Below are 22,861 nucleotides of genomic sequence, written 5' to 3' on the forward strand. Positions count from 1 at the left end.
GCAATATTAACAGAAGCATCAAAGTATATACAAAACAATTAACTGTTTAAAACATCATTACCATCAGAACATGTACGTGTAAGGAAGCAAACCAGGAATCTAAATGAGACAAAAATCAGTAACTGTAATCCTTCAATTACATACTTACATTTTTATCAACTTTTTTATAAGAGGCTTTTCTTTTCAATGATTAATTAAAAGCCATTGAGAATAGGAAGCACACGTCCATCTCTGGTATTTTCTGAACCTGTTACCTGAGATTTTGCTCTCCAATAAGTAAATTTATTTTCATTAACTGCAGAGTTCCTATTATACACAGCAATAGAGACAGGAAGTAATTATAAGGCAGTGCTTTAATATCAAAAACTCTGCCCTCCTTATGGTGTCTACACACACATAGCCATTTATGACAGGGAATTGAATTCTATTGCTCAGGTATGAGATGGGCCAAGGAAAAATATATTCCATGCTTCTCTACTTTCCACTTATCCCAAATTAAGCACTGAAGTGTGATGCCAAAGCAGTAAGCTGTAGCTTGGAAACAGCATGTACTTGACTAGCGGCAGCTTTAAAAAAAAAAAAGAAATCTGTGCCTCCTGTGATAAAGATGTTACAGAAGCTGCAACAGCTACTGAGAAAGATTTGCAGACTTGGGAAGGCTGACAGCCTGGTACACCGTGGCGAAGCTTACCATACACCCTGGCTCACCTACAGATCTTGCAAAAGGTCTTACCCACATCCTTCCTCAGACTGTAACTGGCCTAGTAATTCCCATAAAATGAGAACAAACAGCTTGTGTAGGGAATTAAGTCCAGCTGCATAATGAAGCAAACATTTTAAAATTTACACATTAAACTTCTATTCATTGCTTCATCAAAAAAATCCACAACTCTACTGGAAAAAGCTAAAGCTTTTTACTCTCAAGTAAGGGTGAGTTACCTTAGATGAGCTGACATAATAACTTGACCATTCAAAAATGGAGGGCTTAGACCTAAACAAGTGTCTCTGAACTACAGATGTTCTTCAGTAAAAAGGAAAAAAATGCTTGACATTATTTAATAAAATTATGAACACTTTAGATTGATGGATTACAAAAGCCAGGACACAGCAGATTACATCTGCTGCTTTTGAGATAGCTGGCAGGCAGTCTCCTGCTTAAAATATTTGGCAACGGACTTGGTATTTTGAAGCACTGTACGTCCACCCCCCTCCAAACGAAACAGCTTTGACTAATTAGTTTTAACAAAATTATTGACAGCAGAAATTCAGAGACACTCTCAATAATTTACTTCACTTCTGAAAGAGTAGGCTTTACATACTTTGAAATATAGTATTTGTCTGTGTGCCCTTGACAGGTGTCATACATGGTTTGTCTTACTGTGACTGTGAAACCACTGTTTGTATTTCCAGTGAATGGGGCTTTTACATATGATGCTATTAATCAATATTAGTTTGACATATGTCAACTTACTGCTTCCAGCAGAATATTCAGAAGCAAGTTAGGAAGAATATGGAAGTTAAAAACATTAAGACAAAACATGCCTTTCATTGCACTGCATATTGAAAGACCACGTTACTTACAGTTGGGATGCATATCTTGCTCAGGGGATTGCCATCCAGCAGGTAGGAGCCATTGAAGGTCACATATTCATCGTAATATTGAGGTGCCTGAGGAATAACGCTGCACAGCAATTTACGCTTCTCTTCTATTTTCTTTCTTATGTGTAAGTATTCAAAATAGGGGTTTGCTCTCTCAGAACTGTATGGCTGAATCTCTTCAAGTTTCAAAGAATCAACAATAGCTGCCAGTGACTGCTGGGTTTTCTCCTTGGCCTGCAGCAAAGAAGGGTTCGCTTGCACAGGCTGAGGCACGCGTGACACCTTCCTTTTACGTGGATGATGTACCTGAGCATCATCATCTTCAGTTAATCTAATTCTTGCTTTCATAGATGCTGATGATTCAGACTCTTTTTCTGATGTTTGTGTACAGCCAAGAGGATTCTGCTTGCCCTGGTTAGCAAGCAAATTTGCTCTGTTCCTCGTGATTCTTTGAGGTACTTCTTGCTGTTCCATCTTCTGATCCTCAGCAACTTCTTCTACTTTAACTACTTGGCTGTATTTATGCATCTCTTCCTGTGTAATCTGTTGTGAACTATTTTCCAAATTGGATAGAGAGGAGTACTGTGGTGGATCATCTGCCAACACGTTTTCTCTGTCTGCAGTGCAGGGGCTTTTATTAACCAATTCATTTGTAATTCCCTTTGACATTCCTGAACTTAGTTCACAGAGATCAGCATTGGCTTTACTATCAACAACACGCACAGAGACCAACTTTTCTTGTTGGTCTTTTTCATTTCTAATATCTGAAGTATCTGCTGTGTTACCATCCACTTCACTCAGGGCATTCTTAGAAACGACTTTACTGAATGAGTACGAATTCATATTTAACTGTGAACTGCTATCACTTTCAGGAGTATCCTTCTCTAACGGTACCATTGGTAAATCATTCACCTTTTCATAGCCCTGTGAAACATCTTTCGCAGAGCTCTCAGAATATACAGCCATGGGTGCATCAGTCTTCCTAAAGTTTGAAGGGACGAAAGCGTTTTCCAGCTCTCTGGTACTAGTAGCATCTGTTTCCAAAGCAGAAGCTGCTGTCTGAACTAGATTTTGCTGCTGTACTAATGATGAATCTTGACTAATAATGCCTGGTAAAGAAACATGTTTTGACACAACTGGAAGTGGCTGGATAGGTAAAGAACAAGGCGACTGTGAAGGCAAAATTGATGCAGATTCTTGAGAACTAGAACTTCCCTTAATTTCAGTGTGCTGAGGCAAAAATTCAGATACTTGTTGCTCTTTTAATGTCCTGCTCTCAGAATTATGCACTGCTGTAATGCTTTTAGCATCTTGCTCTGGTACACCACAGCCTGAGCTGTTAAAGTCATTGTTTAATGAGTTAAATCCGTCAAAAGGCACATCCCACTGTTTGGTTTGCTGAGTCACACCACTTTGACTACATGGTTCTAAATGCACGTTAGAGTCTTCTGAAGGGCTCATCTGAGCAATATCTTTAATGGTACTTGTCCCCATTGTTGCCTGCTTGTTGCTAACAGGTCTGTTTGGAGATGATGTGAAGTTTGACTGCAGAACAGCCACACTGCTTTGAAAATCTCTTTCAAGCATGCTGCACAGTAGCTCTGGTTTAGGAGAAGTGCTATTGTAAGTCTGAACTGACGGCAGAGCATTCTGGTTGTTTTCTTCTGATGCTGGAGGCTGTTTGCTGTGCTCAGAAACTGCAGCAGGCATGCTGCATCTTCGAACCTCTATAACAGGCCTACACTCATTTAAAACCAACTTAACATCTTCAGCAGATGCTGATCTAACATACATTTGTGGGAGCCTGTTCGTGAAAGGTGGCTTAATGCGATCTGGCAACTCAGCAAGACCATCGGCCTCTTTTTCCACAAGGGCTGGTGATTTGGCACTTGCCAAAAACGGTGACTGTGAAAAAGACATTTGGGAATCAGAACCTTCTGGCATAAAGTCCGAATCATATTCGATTACAGGCCTGGGAGTAGTTACTGTGGTATGGCAAGAATCCTCAGAGCTCGCAACAGAAACCATGGACACTGACCTGGAGCTCAGCCCCATCTTTTCACTTTCTGATTTGGGGGATCTATTAAAATTATCTAAAGCCAATGAAGCCTTTGCAACATTGACACTTCTCGTATCTACCGACTGCGATCTATTACTTGTAGCATCTTTCTGCTGTCTTTCCTTCACACAAACATCTGGCAACTCTGAACTTTTTGAACGAATCAGTTCTTTGCCTTTTACTTCAGCTAATGAGTGTTTGGGTTTTTCCTTCATTTTGTTATGTTCTGAACAAGTGCGGTTTCTCAAACGTTCCTTCTCCTTCTGTTTTATTTTTTCTTTATGCTTTCTATGCCATTGCTCTATTTCCAGATCTTTAAGGCTAAGCATTCTTTCAAAACTAGTTTGCATTAAGTCATCATTGACTAATCTTTTTTCTTTAGGCCGAGCATCCTTCGATGCAGGAGCTGGTTTAGGCTTAAGTTTCTCATGCTCAAGTTTTAGTTTCAGCAAACTACTTTGATTCAGTTTATCTTTATGCTTGTCCCTCTCTTTGTATCTGTCTATATCTTTATCTTTTTTATCTTTCTCTCTACCATCTGGAGTTTTCAACAAATCATCTTTTGGTTTTTCTTTCAAAGATGACAGTTTGTCATGAACTGTCTTATTACTTTCAGTAATAGAGCATCTCCTTTCCTCTTGCATATGTTTTGAGCTTGCTAATGATGAGGTCTCCTTGTCTTTGGATTTGTCTTTTTTTTCAAATTCCTTTTCTTTAGTTCTATTTTTTTCTGATTTAGTATATTCATATTCTTTTTCAGACTGTTTGACTTTTCTTTCAGTACAGTGTTTTTCTTTGCTTTCAGCCCAATGTCTGTCTTTATCAGCCTTTTCTTTATCATGCTTCTTATCAGTTTTTTCTTTATTTCTTTCCTTGTCATCAACTTTTTTAAGAGCACCCATGCTTTTTACCTTATCATTTTCCTTATGGCACCTTTCTGTTTGCTGAAAACTGGACTTGTCCTTTACTTTCTCTGTATTTTCATTTACTTCTGCTTTATCTTTCTCCATTTTGTATTCATGCTTTAACTTTTTCTCTTTTTCTACATGTTTTCTTTCTATCTTTTCAAAATCTTTTTCTTTGACTGAGAATCGCTTTTCTGTCTTCTCTTTATTTTCCTTTAAATTCTTTTCCTGCTTTTCAGTATCTGTTTCTCTTTCTACTACATGAACGCTGGCTGCCTCATCTTTAACACCAAAACAGAACAATTCAATTTCTTTATCTGCAAGCATAACTTCTTTTTCTTCTTTTGTATCTTTTACTTTTTCATCCTTGAGAAACTTCTCATTTTCCTTTTTGCTCTTCTCTTTTTCTCTCTCATCTTTAATACTTCTCTCTTTCTGGAACTGTCTCTCCTTAACTAACTTATCTTCTTTTGCCACAGTTTTTTCTAGCTTTGATTTTCTGTCTGAAGAAAGCGATTCATGTTCCGTATTTATTGGTGTATCATCATTTTCATCACTTTTGAAAAAGTTCTCTTTCCAAAATTCTCTGTCAAACTCAATACTTCTTTGAACCTCTTTAACATTATCTTTATGTTTGTGTTTTTCTCTCTCCCCATCCTGTTCCTTTTTGTGCTTTTCCTTTTCTCTTTCTTTGTGCTTTAATTTATGCTTTTTAAGTGTTTTACCTTCCTTGTCAATTTTTCTCAAAGTATATTCTGAATTCTCCAATGTTGAGCTATTATCTTCCTCTTTAATTTTAGGACTAGATTTTTCACCAAATTCCAAGTGAAAATCCTTTTGATGATGCTTGCTTTTTTCTTTGTGCTTGCAAGATTTGCCACTAGAACTTTCTACTAGATAATCAGAATCAGTGTTGTGATCATACCGAACTAATTCGGACTGCAATGTTATTTCAGAACCTCCTGGTGATAAGCAAGTTTTGGTGTTTTCTTGCTTTAATGGTGTTGACTGCTTTTCACTTAACCCACAAGGATGCTTTGGAGATTTTCCAGCAGTGATATGAAACAGATGTAAAGAAGAATCTTCTTTTGAGGTGAAAGACTTCTTAAAGGTTTCTTCCTCTCTAGCTTTATCTAAAGAATCTAACCCAGAAGTAGCTATATTTGTTACTCTAGCATTTTCTTTTTCTTGCTTTACTTCTTGATTCTCTTTATTTTTGCTTTGATTTTTTACTTTCCTTTTAACTTTGCCCTTTTGCTTGTGCTCATTTGTAACTATATATTCTTTCTTCATTCTGGCATCAGAATTTGATGTCTCTGAAACAGAGCAAGGAGAGACCATTTTCTTGTCCTGAATTATTTCTTCATCTGAACTTTCAGAACTTGAATACAAAACTCTAGAGGGTTTCTGCTTTTTGTTTTTGAATGATTTTGAAAAGACAACTTTTTCTTGTTTCACAAATAAGCTGGTCTTTTCAACTTCAGTCTCATCTTCTTTCCTTGGGTCTTTTCTAAGAATATGTTTGTCATCAATCATTTTTTTCATTTCATCTTCATCATCATCTTTGAACTCATACTCATCTAGAGCAGATGGAAGTGGTGCCTTGCTAGGGACCGTTTGTTTGCTGTTGTTGGCTACTGAGTCCTTTTCTGCTTCTGAATCAACATTCCCATCTACACTGGAAGGATTTACAGATGGAGCTTCTTCAGAATCTAGAGCAAGGAAAATGAAAATGAATTGAATACTGATAGAACACTTGTCACACTTCAGCACAAAAGAGTTCAGTTCAGCAGTCACATCATTACAAACAAAAAAAGAATAAAACCTATCTTAAACACACAGCAAAACTTCTCACTAGAATTACGCTTTTTAAAAGAAAACAAAAGGTCATGAAATCAAAGTTCTCCCCTCCCTTTACAGCTCTCACTTAGGCATGTAAAAATACTAAATAACATTTATATCTAATAAAAGTAATGCGGTTTAAATTTTGAAAACCTCACCCATTGTGCGTAATTCCTGTATAACCTGACTCTTTCTAAAGGATAATACCCTGCATAGACTGTTGAGGAAACAGTTCCTAAATAGTAACAAGTTTCTATTACACATATGTAAAAATATTTGTCTTAAGATCAACGTTTTCACTAAGCTGAAGTTGATTCTGTGAAGTGATGCCACAACTGTCCCTTAGAACAGAAAGACCAGGCACTGTATTTCAGGTTATTCTAATGCCAAGAAAGTTAACACTACATCAGAACATAGGCCAATATGACTTTTTTCCCTTGAAGTATACTGAAACTTTGACTAGAAAACATTCCTAGGGGGTTGCATTTTATGTATTTGTCTGGGAAAGAGAAACCAACTCTCACAGATCATGTGACATGATGCTCTTCTTCATGTGCTTTTCACAGACCACAGAATGGTTGAGGTTGGAAGACACCTTTGGAAACCATCTTGTTCAACCCACCCTGCTCATGCAGGGACACCCAGAGCCAGCTCCCCAGGACAATGCCCAGAAAGCTTCTGAATTACCTCCAAGGACAGAGACTCCACAGCCTCCCTGGACAACCTGTGCCACTGCTTGGTCATCCTCACAGTGAAAAAAATGTTTCCTGCTGCTCAGAGGGAACTTCCTGTGTTTCATGGTGTGCCCACTGCCTCTGGTCCTGTCACTGTGCAAAAGTGACAAGAGCCCAGCTCTGTCCTCTTCACAACCTCCCCTGAGGTATTTTTATGCATCAACAAGATTCCCCTGAGCCTTTGCTTTTCCAGGCTCTTTGTCATGTTCCTGGCCCTTCCCTGGCCTCTCTCCATGGTGTCAATGTCACTCCTGTACTGGGGAGCCCAGAACTGGACCCAGCACTGCAGCTGTGGGCTCACCAGTGCTGAGCAGAGGGGGAGGATCACCTCCCTCAACCAGCTGGCAACATTCCTCTTACTGCAGCCTGGGACACCACTGGCCTTCTTTGTAATAAGGGCACATTGCTGGCTCATGGTCAAGCTGGTGTTGTTCAGCATGAGCTAGGGCCTTTCCTGCAAAGCTGCTTTCCCAGCTGGTCAGATCCCAACCTGCACTGCTGCTTGGATGTTTGTTTCTCCCCAGCTGCAGGACTTTGCACTTCCCCTTGGTGAACTACATGAGATTCCCACGAGCCCATTTCTCCAACACGGTAAGATTCCTCTGGATGGCAGCACAACTCTCTGATGCACCACCCACTCCTCCTCAGAGTCCCCAGTTCTGGGTCATTAGGAAACTTCCTGATGGAACACTCTACCCCAAACATTAATGAAGGTGTTAAACAGGAGTGGATCAGTACTGTTAAACAGTACTGATCCAAAGTACAGAGACAGTTACTGGCCTTCAAATAAACTTTGTGCCACTAATCACCACCATTCTGGCCTAGATGTTCAGCCAGTTTTCAATCCACCTCATTTCTTTTACCTAAAAGATTCTGAATTGTTGAATATTCTGTGAAAGTCAAATTAAAAGTTCCTGTCTGGCACTCAAATAAGTTACTCATGATTAAGAATCTTTTGCTTCTGAGGAGGCAACAATTCTTTCTGTGCTCCAAGAGGTGTTACATACTCCTCAATCTGCAGTAACACAGGAGGGACCAGGAATTACTGCCTCCACTTCAACAACTTACTTACCTGGTCACCCACAGAAACCAGCGGTCCCACCCATTGGCAGGAACTTTTCTACACTGAGTAACTATGTTACACCCATGTGAAACACTGACTCCTGATTAATCTACTAAAGATGGGAAGTATGTGACTTTGGGAATATTTTTCACCATGAAACAAACCATCTCAGAAAGACACTGTATCATAACAAATATGATATTTTCCTCTATATCTTTCTCTGGTAAAATCATCATTCTGATATTGAGTTGATTTGCAAAGTGGGAATGGCTAATTAAAGACAGAGAGAAAAGCAAAAATAAAGATAATTCAATTGAGAAATTTAACAAACTACCTCTAAAAATATAAGTGAAAGACAACCTTAGCAATATCAATTGTTACCTGCAGCAAGCCTTAATAGCTAACACTATACAAAAGATTAAGGCCACTTAAACTTAGGTGAAATGATGCATTACATATGCAATTAAATAGCTACTTTTACCTGAGCAACTGTCCTCATCATCAGAGATGGGCACCTCTCTTTTCAATAGCATTTCCAATTCTTCAGTTTCAGCAACATCAACAGGTCTTTCTCCGTGCTTATTGGCTTGAAATGGATTTCCACCATGTCGAAGCAACAGCTTCACAATCTGCAGCATTAAATAAATTAACTTTGAGGTTATCCACAACATGTTACTTGACCAGCATAAAAATCCTCTGTTGCACATGAAATGTGAGTAACACGATATGCGATCCTAAGTCCTATCTATGATACTGAGACTGGAAAGAAAGACTTCAGCAACTAAAATGCAAAGTCCAGGGAGTGCATAGAGTCTGCTCTGTAAAGGAGGTGAAGGGGAAGACTAGAGACAGCTGCCCTCTGTTACACAGCATCAATATAAAAAAAGAAAGAGGGGCCTTTGTTCTTGCTGTTCTAGCATTTCTTCACACAGTTTATCTGGTTCCCCACCTACCAGGCTCTTTACTCCTCTGCACTTGATTTACCCTCTTGCTCCAAATTTTATTCCACTTCAATAAGGAACAGATGAACTTTTACAAATCACAGTACTACTGGTTTCCCCAGCAGTTCCAAAAAGCCCTGAGAGAGATCCAAGTATCTTACTGGAGGAACAAAGCACCCCATCTGCAACTACATGCAATAAATCAAAATCATCAACTTCTCCATCAAAGGCAACAATTTGTTAATATTACAGTGAATCCAAGGCCACTGCATTAGCACAGTGTCCAGTATTAATTACTTTCTTTTCCTATGTATAAAGAATGTGGAAATTCAGCAGACAGTGACACCTTAACAAGAAGCTTCAGAATTATTCTGGTACATAAAGTCAGTGAGATGGCCACAGGCACCTGTACTGATACCAGATAAGCAAGAGGTCCCGTTCTCCCAGACTCTACTACAACTCTGAAAGCTTAATCTAAAGACCCAAGATCTTTGTTTACACACCTATAAAAAGCAGTTATTAAACGGCTAATAAAAAAATTCCCAACAGATTATGATAATTAATTTCTCTAGCTTTTCTAGAAAAGCCTTTCAAACCGAACGTCTTGTTTGCAAGGTGTACTTGATTTAAAGATGTATTCTATCTTTTGCTTTATACAACAGATTGCATACACAGTAATGAAATAAAGGAGATATAAAGGGAAAGCAGAGTCATTTCTGCATTTATTTGCAGAAAGCAAGAACAAATTTGAAAGTTAATATAGAGTACCAACAGAGCTCCATTATCTTCTTCACAAAGTGCTGATTGGTAAATTAAAAAATAATAAGAATATATATATACATCAATTCCCTATTTCTATGACATTAAAATATTTAGAAAGAAATACAGGATATATACTTTTAAATATTTAAAAACATATATGTACAATGTACATGAATCCACAGCATACTTTTAGGAGACATTTTTCTTTCGAGAATTCTATACAGTAAAAGTTTCTCAAAAAAAGTCACTCAAGTGCTTATTTACTAAGAAAGTAAAGATGAAACTTACAAATATTTAAGAAAACAGATACTAGTAGAAAATATCTGGCAATAGAAGTCAGATGAAACAATCAGAACAACTTTAAGATGCTCCCAAAACAGCAGAAGTAGAACTACAACACCATGTGACTGCAATGAGGACAGTTCGGATTTGTTCTGAAGCTTCAGCATTTCAAACCACCTATTTATCCCCCTCCCACTCTCCCAGAACACTCACGTTTCTATGTCCACTGCTAGCAGAATCATGAAGTGGGGTATCATCATCCAGGCCCTGTGTGTTCACATCTGCTCCCGCTGCTATCAGAACTTTAGCAACATCGTAGTAACCAACATTACAAGCTTCATGCAGCGGTGTCCAACCTAGAGTGAAGAATGGTAGGTTTAAGACAAAGATCAAAGAGTTGGTTTTTCATTCCTGTGCTATAGCTCTCTATTGCCTCGGAACATTTCAAAACACTCTCACACGCAGAACTTGGCAGAACAGCAACGCCATCCGTCTGATGAACAACACACGCTTTATCAGCTTTAAACCTCACATCAAATTCCAAGTTCTTCTGAGATTAAACTGAACACTGGAATCACAAATCAAATAGTAGAAGACAAAATCTGGCACAAAATCCCCAGGCTAAACATGTCAGAGATTCTTTGACTAGTAAACATTTGAACACTGGTAAATACATATAAAAATAATATTATAATACATGGAAACCCTCTGAAAACCACACTATTGGAAATGCTAAGTGTAGCAAATTGCCATAACCAGTGCTCCTTTAGAGTTACTGAACATGTACTAGGAATCATTAACATCATTAGCAGCTAGATAACAAGCTATTAATAAATAATGGCAGAGAACTTATTCTGGTATTTCCCAGAACACTAGACATTTTTTGCAATTTTGATTTCCTCAAGTTCAATGCTCATTTTCTGTAGCAGAGTGTCAACTGAAGATGACAACCCACATATACTATATATTCCTTACCTCAATTTCCTCTCCCCAGCTTGATGACTTCCACTTCATAGCTGACCTGAACTGCTGTTGATGCCTTCTCAAAGCCCAGTTCTGGGGAGGCATTCAACTTTTGTTTCCAACATAGCCAGTAAAAGCGTTTAATCACATGAGCTTTGTATCTAATCAATAGCAGTCTTGTACATCCATGAAGTGGAGGTACAAGAAACCCCTAACTTATCTAATCCCTCAGTAATGGGATTTCTCACCTTCAGCCTTCACTCAACTTCCAAGCTGCCACTCATTTAAAAGCAGCTAAAAAAAAAAAAAAAGGAAAAAAGCAAAAAGGAAAAAAAGTTCTAAGTTATTCTAAAGCAAAACACTTCTTTCTGTTCTTCATACACTAAATTTCCTCTTCAATCATCACTTGGTTACTCACTTCCAGCACTGTTTGGCTAGCACCTCCATCTTTCCATTTTCTTGCTATTTACCCTTTTTACACTCACCCAACATGATAAAACTCTTCTGCTCTCAGCCCTCTGATCCCTGTCTTTTATTCTCTCTGTTAATTACCTTCATAATTTATTTTTCTCCATCTTGTACTGCTTTGCTTTTCCATCATTTCACAATGTCCAGCCTGCCAACTCTAGTGCTGGCTTGCTGTCAGTATCTGTTTCCTTTACTCTTGTTCTCACATGGCAGTATCATTCTGGCAGATATCCCATGAGCAGGGTTACTTCCTCCATTACTAATTCATTTTCTGCTCCTTTAGTTCTGCCAATTCCTTAGCTAAAAAACCTCTTATTCTCTAAACTACACTGCATCCTAAATTCCTGCTTTTCTCCACTCATGACTCACTGCTTCAATCCTCCCCCTCTTCTTGACTTCTCCCTCTGCACAGTATTTTGAAGTTGAACCATCTCTGCTTCTCACTTCGGATCACCAATAAAAAAGTATCTCACTTGATCCCAAACAACTCCTCCAGAATTTTGAATGAAATCTCCAACAACTTGCATCCAACTGATTCTCAGAACCAGTTCTCAGCCACTGTCCTTTTCCTTTCATCTGCCTTTAAAATAAAATATCTGCCCTAAGTCAGACTGGGATGAAGCTGTGAAATTAACTTCCTTCAGAGCAACCCATACAGCAGTGTGCATTGTATTTGGGGGCTAGACCAGTACTCACAGCATACTGGTGTTTTGGCTACTGCTGAACAGGGCTTGTGAAGTGTCATGGTTTTCTCCCTCCCTCCTCCTGCACCAGAGTTTGGGAGGGGACAAAGCCAGGACAGCTACCCAAATGTGTATTCCATACCACAGCATGTCAGGCAATAAAAGCTCACTGAAAGGAGTGGGAAGGAGGGTAGTTTGTACATAATGGCATTTGTCTTTCTTTCCAAGCATCTGTTACACCTGCTGAGGCCCTGCTTCCTGGGAAGGGACTGAATATTTGCCTGACGATGGGAAGTAGTGAATGAATTCCTCTTCTTCCTTTGCTAGCACAGGCAGCTCTTGCTGTTCTTATTAAATGGTCTTTAACACGACCCACAAGGGCTTTTTTCTATCTTATTTTCTCCCAATACCTTTTTGAGGAAGGGAAGTGAGAGAGCAGCTGGGTGGGCGTCTGGCAGCCTGCCAAGGTCAACCCACTACATCTCTTCTTCAAGTGTTTCTATTATTCTCCCAGTGATTTCTATGGGCCTGTCTTCCCCTGAACCTCCCCCTCCTTTTCTAAAATTGCTCTTGTCAACAAGTTCTCATCTCCCCTCTCAACTTCTTTGAAGATCTCATAGTGTTCTACTTCTGCTTGTCTTCTTCTCTTCCTCTACATGCCAGTCTTGGAGAGCTTCATGTTCAAATACAAATTCAGCTACCCTCTTCAAACCAAAAAATTACCATCTATTTCTTATCTAAAGTCAAGATTTCATTTAATCTCATTAATATCTTCTCTTGAAGTCAAGTTTGAGCTGACAACTAATTGTGCTATATAGTTCTTAGCTTCTTCCACAGGGGCCTGCTACCTCAACTCCTCTCAACCATTCCCACTGAGAACATAATTCAGACCATAATGTATATGTTACAACTTAACCAAGCTCATCAACCATTATGTAAATCACAGCAAATACTGACACATCAAATACTGACATATCAAAGCAGTCATTAATCCAGCAGGACTAGATGACAAGTACAACCATACCACTCTCCTCTGCCTTCCTGCATATCACAGCACCATCTAAACTTTGCATCTCCTCACATAGCCCACAGTGTCACCATTTAACTCTGCCCAGCACAATCCTACCATGTTCAGCAAGAACACAGAATCTGTGTGCACAGATTCCTGTTAATACCTACTACACCAAGGCCCTGGACACAACTGAAACCTCCTGGCATTAAAACACTGTTCTAATCATACACTATGTACTACAGTGTCCCAGTACTACCACTGCCACTGGAAACGAAAACCACAACTTTGGGAATTCCTGTGAAGTTATACTTTTTCATTAGCATACAATATGAACTGAAAGGAAACCTCTGTTAACAACTTCAGTCTTACTTTTAATTTATACAGTTAAGAGTACTCATATTAACTCACCTGCAAAATCTTTTACATTTACATTTGCACCTAATCTGATTAGCTCCTTGACCTGTTTAACATCCCCTCGAATTGCTGCCATATGTAGAGGAGTTTCCCCTCGTTCGTTTCTCTTGTTAACTTTGTCTTTTTGTCTTGAAGAAGAGGTTGGAGTTTTCTTTTGTGTTGGTGTTGTTTGTAAGGAATGATTTAAGGTGGAATCTAAAAAACAAGTTTTTAAATGGTAACTGTTAAGTTAATTAAAGTCAGATGAAGTAAAAAGATTGTCAACATTTGCTTTCAAAGATGATAATGACCAGTGAATAATTATATTTAAATAAAAGACATTTCACCCTTCACAGGTGTCAGCACAATGCTGATTTCCAGTGTGAAAAAGGGCATTTTGCAAAATCTTACTATTTTAAGCAAGTTTCTAGGAAAGATGAAGTCTATCCAAACTACAGGGTTCACATACTCTGGTATAAATTCTCATGAATCAAGACAAGGTGAGATCACACAGATCAGTATCTACCCTGCTTCCCCTTCCTCCAGCAAAATTCCACTATATTTTTATGTAGTGGGATGCCAGTTTAAAGAATTACAGTCTGTGTTTTGTACTACATACAAATCATCAGCTGTATCAACACAGCTGGACAGCTGGATAGTTCCTTAAGTTCCACAGCTGGGTGGACTGGATAGTTCCTTAAGGAAACCCAGCCATTTGCTTTTAAATAGCAATTTTGTAAAAACTTCACACCTGTAGAACATATACATACGTAAAGATTTTTTTAAAATGCAGCTAGACCAAGGACAGCTTGAAATGGTGAATTAAGAACAAGATGTCTCCCCTCTCCCATTAAATCAGAAGGAAATGGTCTCATTTCCTCCTAAATTAAAATCCTGCCCCAAAGTGAGAAAATGAGATAATAGGTAAGCTTCAATAAAAATCAGAAAAAGAAAGTATTTCAGGCTTTAAATAATCCATATGGAACAGTGTCTGCGAGGCAAAAAAAAACAAAGGAAGAAATTAAATTTTCAGTTTTTTACAGCCATCACGGTGCAAAGCTTTTCACATAAATATAGAAGATCAAGAATTTTTCATCAGATTAATCATCCATCTGAAATAAATTTTAACAGAAGCATGAATGATTTAAAATATTTGAAAATAATAAAAGATTGTTGAAAAACATCAGTGTTCTGAATATTCTGACTAGGACAGAATTAAACAGGCAGGAGGGAGAAAACTGTTAACTCTGTAAGATCACCTGGGCTGTTGTCTCTTGCTGTCATCTGCATGAGAAGTGCCATCTGTTTGCGCTCTGACAGAGGGTAACCAAAAAGAATGCTAACGGGTGCTGATTTCTTATTTCCAGCATCCTTCTTCATTTTCTTTTTCTCCGGACCTTCCTTCTCTAGAAATAGGAACATTTCAAGACTCAAACTGCAGTTCCATCAGTATATTTTTCTAAAAATAAAACCATCCTCTTCAGGCCTGTAAACTTGTGACTGGTGACAGATGATGAAAAACAGAAATTACACCTCTAACTTACTGCATTTGCATTAGTGTTGGTTACCTGCTCTAATCATATTAGGATAATAAGCTACTGAGATAAAGCACTTAAAGCTGTAAGCAGGATTACAAAAAAATTCTAACAGATGAAAAACCCGTTTCATAGAAGGAATGCTGTGTATGTCACAACTTTAATTCTCAGAGATTAAAGCCAAGAACTTAAAATTTCTGTAAAATCAGCTGGTCAGCTTTCAACATTGAATACAGATCTGAGACTACGCTCTCTTCTACTTCTCTCAAGACACCATGGTAAAAATTAGGAAAAGACTAGTTAATATTGGTATTTGCTAAGTAATTGGTTAAAAGATTGTTTCTCTCAAACTCATCCTGGTATTTTGTCTTAGAGCAATTTCTTCTCCAGAATTCATACCCTTCAAAAACATACAGCTATTTTATGTACATAACTTCTTTCCTTTTATCAATACTTATGGAAGCTGTTTAATATTTCATCTCCAAGTTTTAAACCAGGAGCTAAAATTACACATCTGAGTAAACACATCAAAAATAAAACAAAACAACGCTCCCACGAAAACCAAGAAACCCTATCATCTGCAAAAGCAGAAAACCTTAAAACAGAGAACTCCACTGAGGAAAACTCACTGAACTTCTGCAGAGGTAAAAATTAGAATCTTAAGTCCCTTTGAAGTTCCTAGTTATCTTTTAACTTTCTATAGTTCTGCCTTCTTTCTTGTACCATTATTTTCCTCTCAACTAATTTTCTGTCTTCCTAGCCTTCTCTAAATCTCACTTTCTAGGCCTGATTACAGGCACAAGCTCTAGTAAAGCAGTGCTCTTGAGGCACAGGAAGGCACATCAACAGTTCTTATCCTGAATTCCATATTGACCCATAAGAAATACATGATCTTATGGGCTAAACAATTTCCAGTGCGAGTATTTAAGAATGGAAAGCTACTGACCCATGTATATATTTTAAAAACCTCTATACATTTATCCACCATGTTTAAAAATGAAACAAGATTCCTTTTACAGAATCAAATGATGTTTTTTTTATGCCTAAACTGTAGGCAACTCAGAGTCTTGAATATCTACAAAATTAATTCAATATCCAAATCAACACTATTTGTGTTGTGCCCTATTGGTAAAAACATCTGCGTAGGAAAATAAAAAAAACCCAAACCCTTAACAAGAGAATTGTACTTTAAATTTTTCACTGCAAACGTGCTGCTCTTTCTGCAACAAAAAAGTATATCATACTCTTTACTGACTAATTTAGTACTTCCAATGAAATAACACATTTCAGATTGACCAGCATAATCAGATATTTCTAAGCATATGCTATTTACTGGTCATGATTCTTTCCTTGAAAAATACACTTATTTTCATTCTGAATTATACCTTACCATTCTATAGCTATTTTCAGCTCAAGAAAATAACGTATCAAAATAAATAAAATAATGTTTTTGATTATCTAGGTTTTACTCTTTTATACATTGGGATTGTCTGAGTTTTTTGGGTTTTGCTTTTTTTTTTTAATCAGCACAATTTATTCCTGCCTCATGTTCAGTGTTCTATTTCATTGGTAAATTATTCTTCTATTACACTTTATTAACACAGTGTTTGCAAAGCATTTCTAGATCTTACAAATTAAAAGCACCAAATAAGAACACAACTGTTCTCACCAAGTTATACTGTAATTATGAACTTAGTGATCAAAAGAAACAAAATTTTATTAAAATGGATATTAGACTTCATATATGTTGTCAGTTAATCTAAACATTTTAATACCCAAAAATCAATATGATCAACAACAAAGCTAAAAAAAGTCTCAAGATTATAGCAGGTGCACCTGATAATCCCCCCCAAGATCTCATGGATATGACCTGGTTCTGACAAGAGGGGTGGAAGAAAGCAAAAAACATAACAAAACAAAACCAAACCAAAACCAAACAAAAAAAACCCAAACAAACAAAAACTCCAAAAATCAAACCAAACAAAACAACAAGAACAGGAGAAAAAAACAACAGGAGAAAGTGACTAGGGCATATAAAATAGAAAGTTTTATACATCAAAAAATAAATCAATGTTCCAAGAATACCATCACAGAGCGCACTACACTTTAACAGGATGAGACCAACTTAACATGCAGGAACTTCAACTTCTTAGCTATTCTTCATCTAATGGTAACAGAAAACTTTCACCACTGTGAACTTGATGTTTCTACAAGCTGAACAGCAACAACTTCCCTAAAGGAACAGAATCAGTTTAAGATATTAATTTTAGGTAGAATTTAATGTATAAAACTGACTATAAAACTCAATCCGTTGGTTTGGGGTTTTTTGTTGATTTTTTTTTTTTTAATATTTTTTATACTTTGTTTTCAGGTTCTATGGAATACAAATATCTTCTATTACATTCACATTCTCATCACTTTCTGCAGTTAGAAATTAACTTATGTTCATTAGAAATAAAACACAAGAGATTTTTTCACTTTTTATTAAAAAATTAAAAACTAGAACTCTTCCAGTGTCTTCATGTTCAACCACCTTTATTAATTAAACTTCATAACACACAGCCACACCCCTCTGGACTATATCTCTTTAAGATTTTCCCTTGGCAACACAAGCTTTTCAATGATCACTAAAAAAAATTACTTTGAAACACTCAAGTTATGGGGAACAGGAATTCAGGAGCATATGAGTACTTATTTGTAAAAGGGCTCAATAAAATCCACTCACCATACTTAAAACATACTGGCACAAGGCCCATCAGAGGCACCGGTGATTGTTTTAGGATAATTTACACATGACAGATTTTGTCCCAAGGCAGCCAATAATGTATCTGGTTTTTTGTCTGCTTGCTTTTTTTTCCCCAATTGGATAAATTACAAATACCCACTCAAGTAATTTTTAATGTATTGGAAAATTAAATTATTAAGTAAAGTAATAGGTGGATTTCTCCAAACAAATCACGCCAAACTAACAGGATTTTTCATTTGGTAAAATAATCACCTCAGTGGATAAAGGAAATTAAGCAAAAAAAAAAAACAAACCCCAAAAAACCAAACAACCCCCAAATTCAAACTTCAGGGCTCATCATACACTGTTTTTATATAAAAGACTCCCAATATAGTCTAAATTGTAAAAATTAACAGGATCAAAAAATAGGACCATGCAAATTTAAAATATGAACTACTTGAAATGAATGTTATGAAGTCATAAGATTGAATGATATACAACCAAAGAATAATATGTTCATTGCTAGGTTAAGACCACTTCTGCAGAGGATGAAGTTCAGAGATAGAGTTTATGGAGCTCTGCATGATAACTGCAACCTGACTGAAGTTACTTCCAAGAGAAACACATCATGACTGGCAGTGTTTCCTACCCTCAGGGAAACAGAAAGCCTAGAATGTGATGCAGAGACCCCACAGTGCATTTAACAGTGTAGAGATTTCAGGGTACTATTGTGATACCTAATTAATCAAGTTTATGACATATTTATTTAACGAAAACAACACACAAAACCACCTCCACTTTCCTGCCTGTAGCCCAAACAACAGTCAAATGAAGTAGTTACAGCTGAACAATAAGCCCAAATCCAGGAAGCAGTGTGTGAACACTCCCTTCAACACTCCCACAAACCTCTTTAACTGCAGAAAGCATGAGCACAGGAACTGTGTTACTGTGATGTACCCATGCAGCATGAAGAGGTCAGTTGTTTTGCTCTTCTGGATGACAACTCAATGCTAAAAGAAGTATGACTATGCCAGGTTTAGACTACTTTAAAAACTGAAATTGAAGGGGTCAGAAAACAAAACCAAGATCCTGCTATAAACAGTAAATCTGGATAACATAATTTCCAAGAAAGATTAACAAATTACCACATTCAGTATAATTGTAACTCATTGTTGTTCCTGAATAATCAACTCTGTAACAAAATTCTCTTTACAACTGAAAGATTTTTAGGATCTGCAGTTATGTTTAATTATTATGAAAAATTCTAATTTCTCTCTTCAGACTAGTAAGGTGGAGAAAGCAAACAAATCTGACTTCTGCAAAATCAACACCTGTCTATTGTTCTTATTTCAATAACCACATCAGAGGTTACTTAAAACTAACCAGATTACTTAAATAAATTAAGAAAATGTAAGCAACTCTGTTTATGCAGTCTAAATAACTGATGGCTTTTCAATCAAATTATGGTTTTGGGTTGGGAGACTTAAAAATCAGAGAATTTATTTTAAAATATATGAAAAATAATTCTGCTTTGATCATCCAATCCAGCAGTTTCAATCAAAGAAAGATTGAAAGATAAGATAAGATTTACTTATACATTGGTTAAAGCTATTCTGCAGTATAAATAAATTTGCCTGCAGGATGTATACATTGTATTATTTTTTTGTGGTTGCTCTGACCAAGAATGGGGATGTCACAACAGAACTCTCAGTTTCAGGAAGCCACCACAGCCAGGGGAGAGACACAGCCCTGCACAACAGAAGAAACACAACAGGATGCTGCTGATAAAGACAGGGACAGAGTGTCCTTCCAGGTGTGTCCTGTTCCCAGGGGCCTCTTCTGAGGGCCACAGATCTACTGGGACTCACATTATCCTTCAGACCTGCAGCTGCAGACTTGGCAGCTCCTGCAGCCTTCTCAACTGGCATTGCAGGACTGCCTTTACCCAACTGGCTGCAATCTTCATGGGTATCAAATCATTAAGAAAGTAACTAAAAGGCTCAATCTTAAAACACTGAATATAAATTTTTCGCAGCATTTTCTTAAGAAAAAAAAAAAATTAGATAAAGAGGTGAGCTATAACTGTTCTAGACTCCACAAATGCTGTTTGGTTTCAGTCTTGCCAAAACTGACTGGGTCTAAAATGTACTTTGTGTATAGTGTTGCAGAAATCAAATGAAAAAAAAAAACCCAAACATTTCTGTGTTATGTCAACTTTCATTTTGGCTGTCCACGTTCATTATCACTTGCAATACTTAAACAAAACCTGAAACAAAACAAAACAAACAAACAAAAAAAGCCCACCAGAAAAAGGAGCAATTTTTACCAAAATCAGGGAGAAAAAAAAAAAAAGAAAAGAAAAGAAAAAAAAGACAAATTTTTCATTTACAGAAAACCCTGGAACGAGAACCAAGAAACCTTTAATGATGTAATGCTCTAAAAACTGGGTAACACCATTCTTTGACTCATTTACATGCCTAAACAGGATGAAATCCAATTGTCATGGAGTTTCTACAATAAGCTAGTAACCCTATAATATATTTTGGGGATAAACCATTTATTAAACTATTTAACTAAAAAATTTTAAGTACCTCTAGCTACTTATACATTTAAGGTTTTTTAAACTCAGACATACTTTTAAAGACCTTGAAGCTGATGGGAAGCTTTTCATTACCTTTTCTTTTCCCCCCTCTGTGTCTGATTATACTCTAATTTCCAAAAACTTACTTTCTTCCATCTCAACGTTTGCCACTCTCTGTACACAGCTATCAGGGAGACACTTCTGTCAGAGGTAGCAGTTTAGCTCAGTGACAGCAAACCTTTTCCATGTATAATGCTACGTTGGTGCCAGAAGCAGCACTGCATTTCATGATCACTGATGTCAGTCCTAATCCATGTCAGTGACAAACTTGGCACCAGTGTAAGTGTCTAATTCCCAGGGGTCTAATCTAATTGGTTAGGCACAGAATCTGCATTACAGGAACAGTTTTTCACCCTAGCAATTCTCCTGCTCTGAAGTTTCTGGAAGGTTTATGTACCAAGTTTTCCACCTGTAAAAGGGCAGTTGCTCTAACCTCCTTACCTCAGCAGAAATTAAATGTTGACCAAGCTCTGGTGTTTGCCAGCATAGTTAAGAGTCACATGCCTTCTGCTTTTGTGTTAAATAATTCTTGCCCCTACTTGACATGTCTATTTCACCTCCCTGCTACAACTTCTGACAAAAAAATTTTATAGTCTGAGCACCATCTTTTTGTGCATGTCTAAGCATCTGAAGTAATTAATCTTGTTTGTGGCAACTGTAACAATAGATGCTATAGCAAAAAACCCACAAAAAGTTCTGCTACTTTACAAGATGCTTGGGACAATGACTTATTTAAAGTTGATGGGGGTGGGGAGACATGACAAAAGATTTTCAACAGAGAAAACTTTCAATAAATATTTAATACTACATCTAAATACATTTACTTCCACTATGAAAAAATAATTATGGTTCTAATATCAAGCAAAAAACTTAATAAAGCAGGTGCTGGGAGCATACTTCTATTTTAGACATGGTCTTTTCAAAATCAAATGGTATTGTGAATAGTGCAAGAATGCTGTAAAACCACTGGGAACAGAACTAAAGCCAAGAGCATTGTTTTGTTATGTGACTATTTCAAATATGGATTTCATACTACACTCTCTTTATAGTAATAAAAATGTGTATGTATTATCAAGGAGCCAAATCTGCATGAAATCAATCCTGAACAGAAATTAAACTCACACTGAGGTATACACTTCTACCTTCCATTTAAATCTACGCATATTAAGGGAACTATCTGGTAATGAAAATGTTCAAATGTACAATAAGCAATGTATAAAAAACTGTAGCACTGAGCCTTTGAGAAATTTGAGGAATTTTAATGTGTTCTGCTGACCATGGATACTGTTTGGTTATCAACTTAACTATTACTGAACTATTATTACACAATGACACAGATAATTAATTATCTAAACCCAGAGATAACTGTACTTCTTGGAATGTATCCAGCTCCCTCCATCTTGATTTGAAAAGAACTGTGCTAAGAATGGCAGTTTGAAGCCTTGAAATCAGTTCTAATATAAATAAGCTCAAGCTGGGAAGAACTACTTAGCCTCTTCAGAGAAGGCAGAGGTGATAGGAACTTAAAAGGAAGTGTGCTCTCCATGACTAGTTTAGTTAGCTCTGTCACCTTAGCAACCTTTTCGATGAAGGACAGTACATCTACCAATCTATCCAATTCTCCCTCCCCAAAAAAGGCTATGAAAGGCTGACAGCTGCGTCTCAAATCAAGGCATTCACATGGTTTTTCATCTGTTTACTCATTTAAACAAATGGACCTCTAGGGATGACAAAACAAAGAAAGATTTGTTACTGAAAGAGAAGGAAAGAATGAGGTTAGGAAACAACTGGAGAATATAGATCAACTATGGTGGCATGCTGGCTATTGCTAATGACAGGATGAAAGCCTATCAGACTGAGATGCAACAATCAGAAGGAGACAAGCAACTTTTATATTTAGTATTCTTTCTGAAGAGGAAAAAAATCAATGTGAAAACATAATATACAATTAATTAAGTTAGGACGTGTTTTACCAACAAATAATTAGTTAAGGAAATAAAAAGGTTCTACCTGCGTCTGAATTGCGATCTTCGTTTCTGGATGGACTAATAGTAAAAGGAAGTTTACGTTTCATGGAAGACTTTTCTTTCATCTCCTTCCCCACATCACTCCTATCCACTTTTGGAGTTTTGCTGTAGGATGCAATCTTGTCCTTGCTCTAATATAAATAAAAAGTATACTAAGTAATTTTTGCATAAAGTAGGATAGTCTTATAATATATACAGACTGAAAAGACTGATATGTGAGAATGCAT

At 37.1% G+C, this 22,861-nt stretch overlaps 1 protein-coding gene across 3 annotated transcripts in view; it reads right to left on the bottom strand.

Annotated features, from left to right (window-relative positions):
- ANKRD12 (ankyrin repeat domain 12) overlaps positions 1-22,861 on the bottom strand; it is a 59,108-nt gene that overhangs the window by 10,873 nt on the left and 25,374 nt on the right. Inside the window, exons 3-8 of one of the 3 annotated variants that reach the window (XM_059858207.1) lie at positions 22,618-22,765; positions 14,966-15,112; positions 13,722-13,922; positions 10,401-10,543; positions 8,684-8,831; positions 1,582-6,275 (exon numbers count right to left, since the gene is read on the bottom strand). In XM_059858207.1, coding sequence (XP_059714190.1) covers positions 1,582-6,275; positions 8,684-8,831; positions 10,401-10,543; positions 13,722-13,922; positions 14,966-15,112; positions 22,618-22,765 — 5,481 coding nt within the window. The remainder of the gene's footprint in view (positions 1-1,581; positions 6,276-8,683; positions 8,832-10,400; positions 10,544-13,721; positions 13,923-14,965; positions 15,113-22,617; positions 22,766-22,861) is intronic. The other 2 variants (XM_059858218.1, XM_059858224.1) reach the window with 2 other exon arrangements.

This window comes from Haemorhous mexicanus, chromosome 1, assembly GCF_027477595.1.
Source record: "Haemorhous mexicanus isolate bHaeMex1 chromosome 1, bHaeMex1.pri, whole genome shotgun sequence".
Classification (NCBI taxonomy): Eukaryota; Metazoa; Chordata; class Aves; order Passeriformes; family Fringillidae; genus Haemorhous; species Haemorhous mexicanus.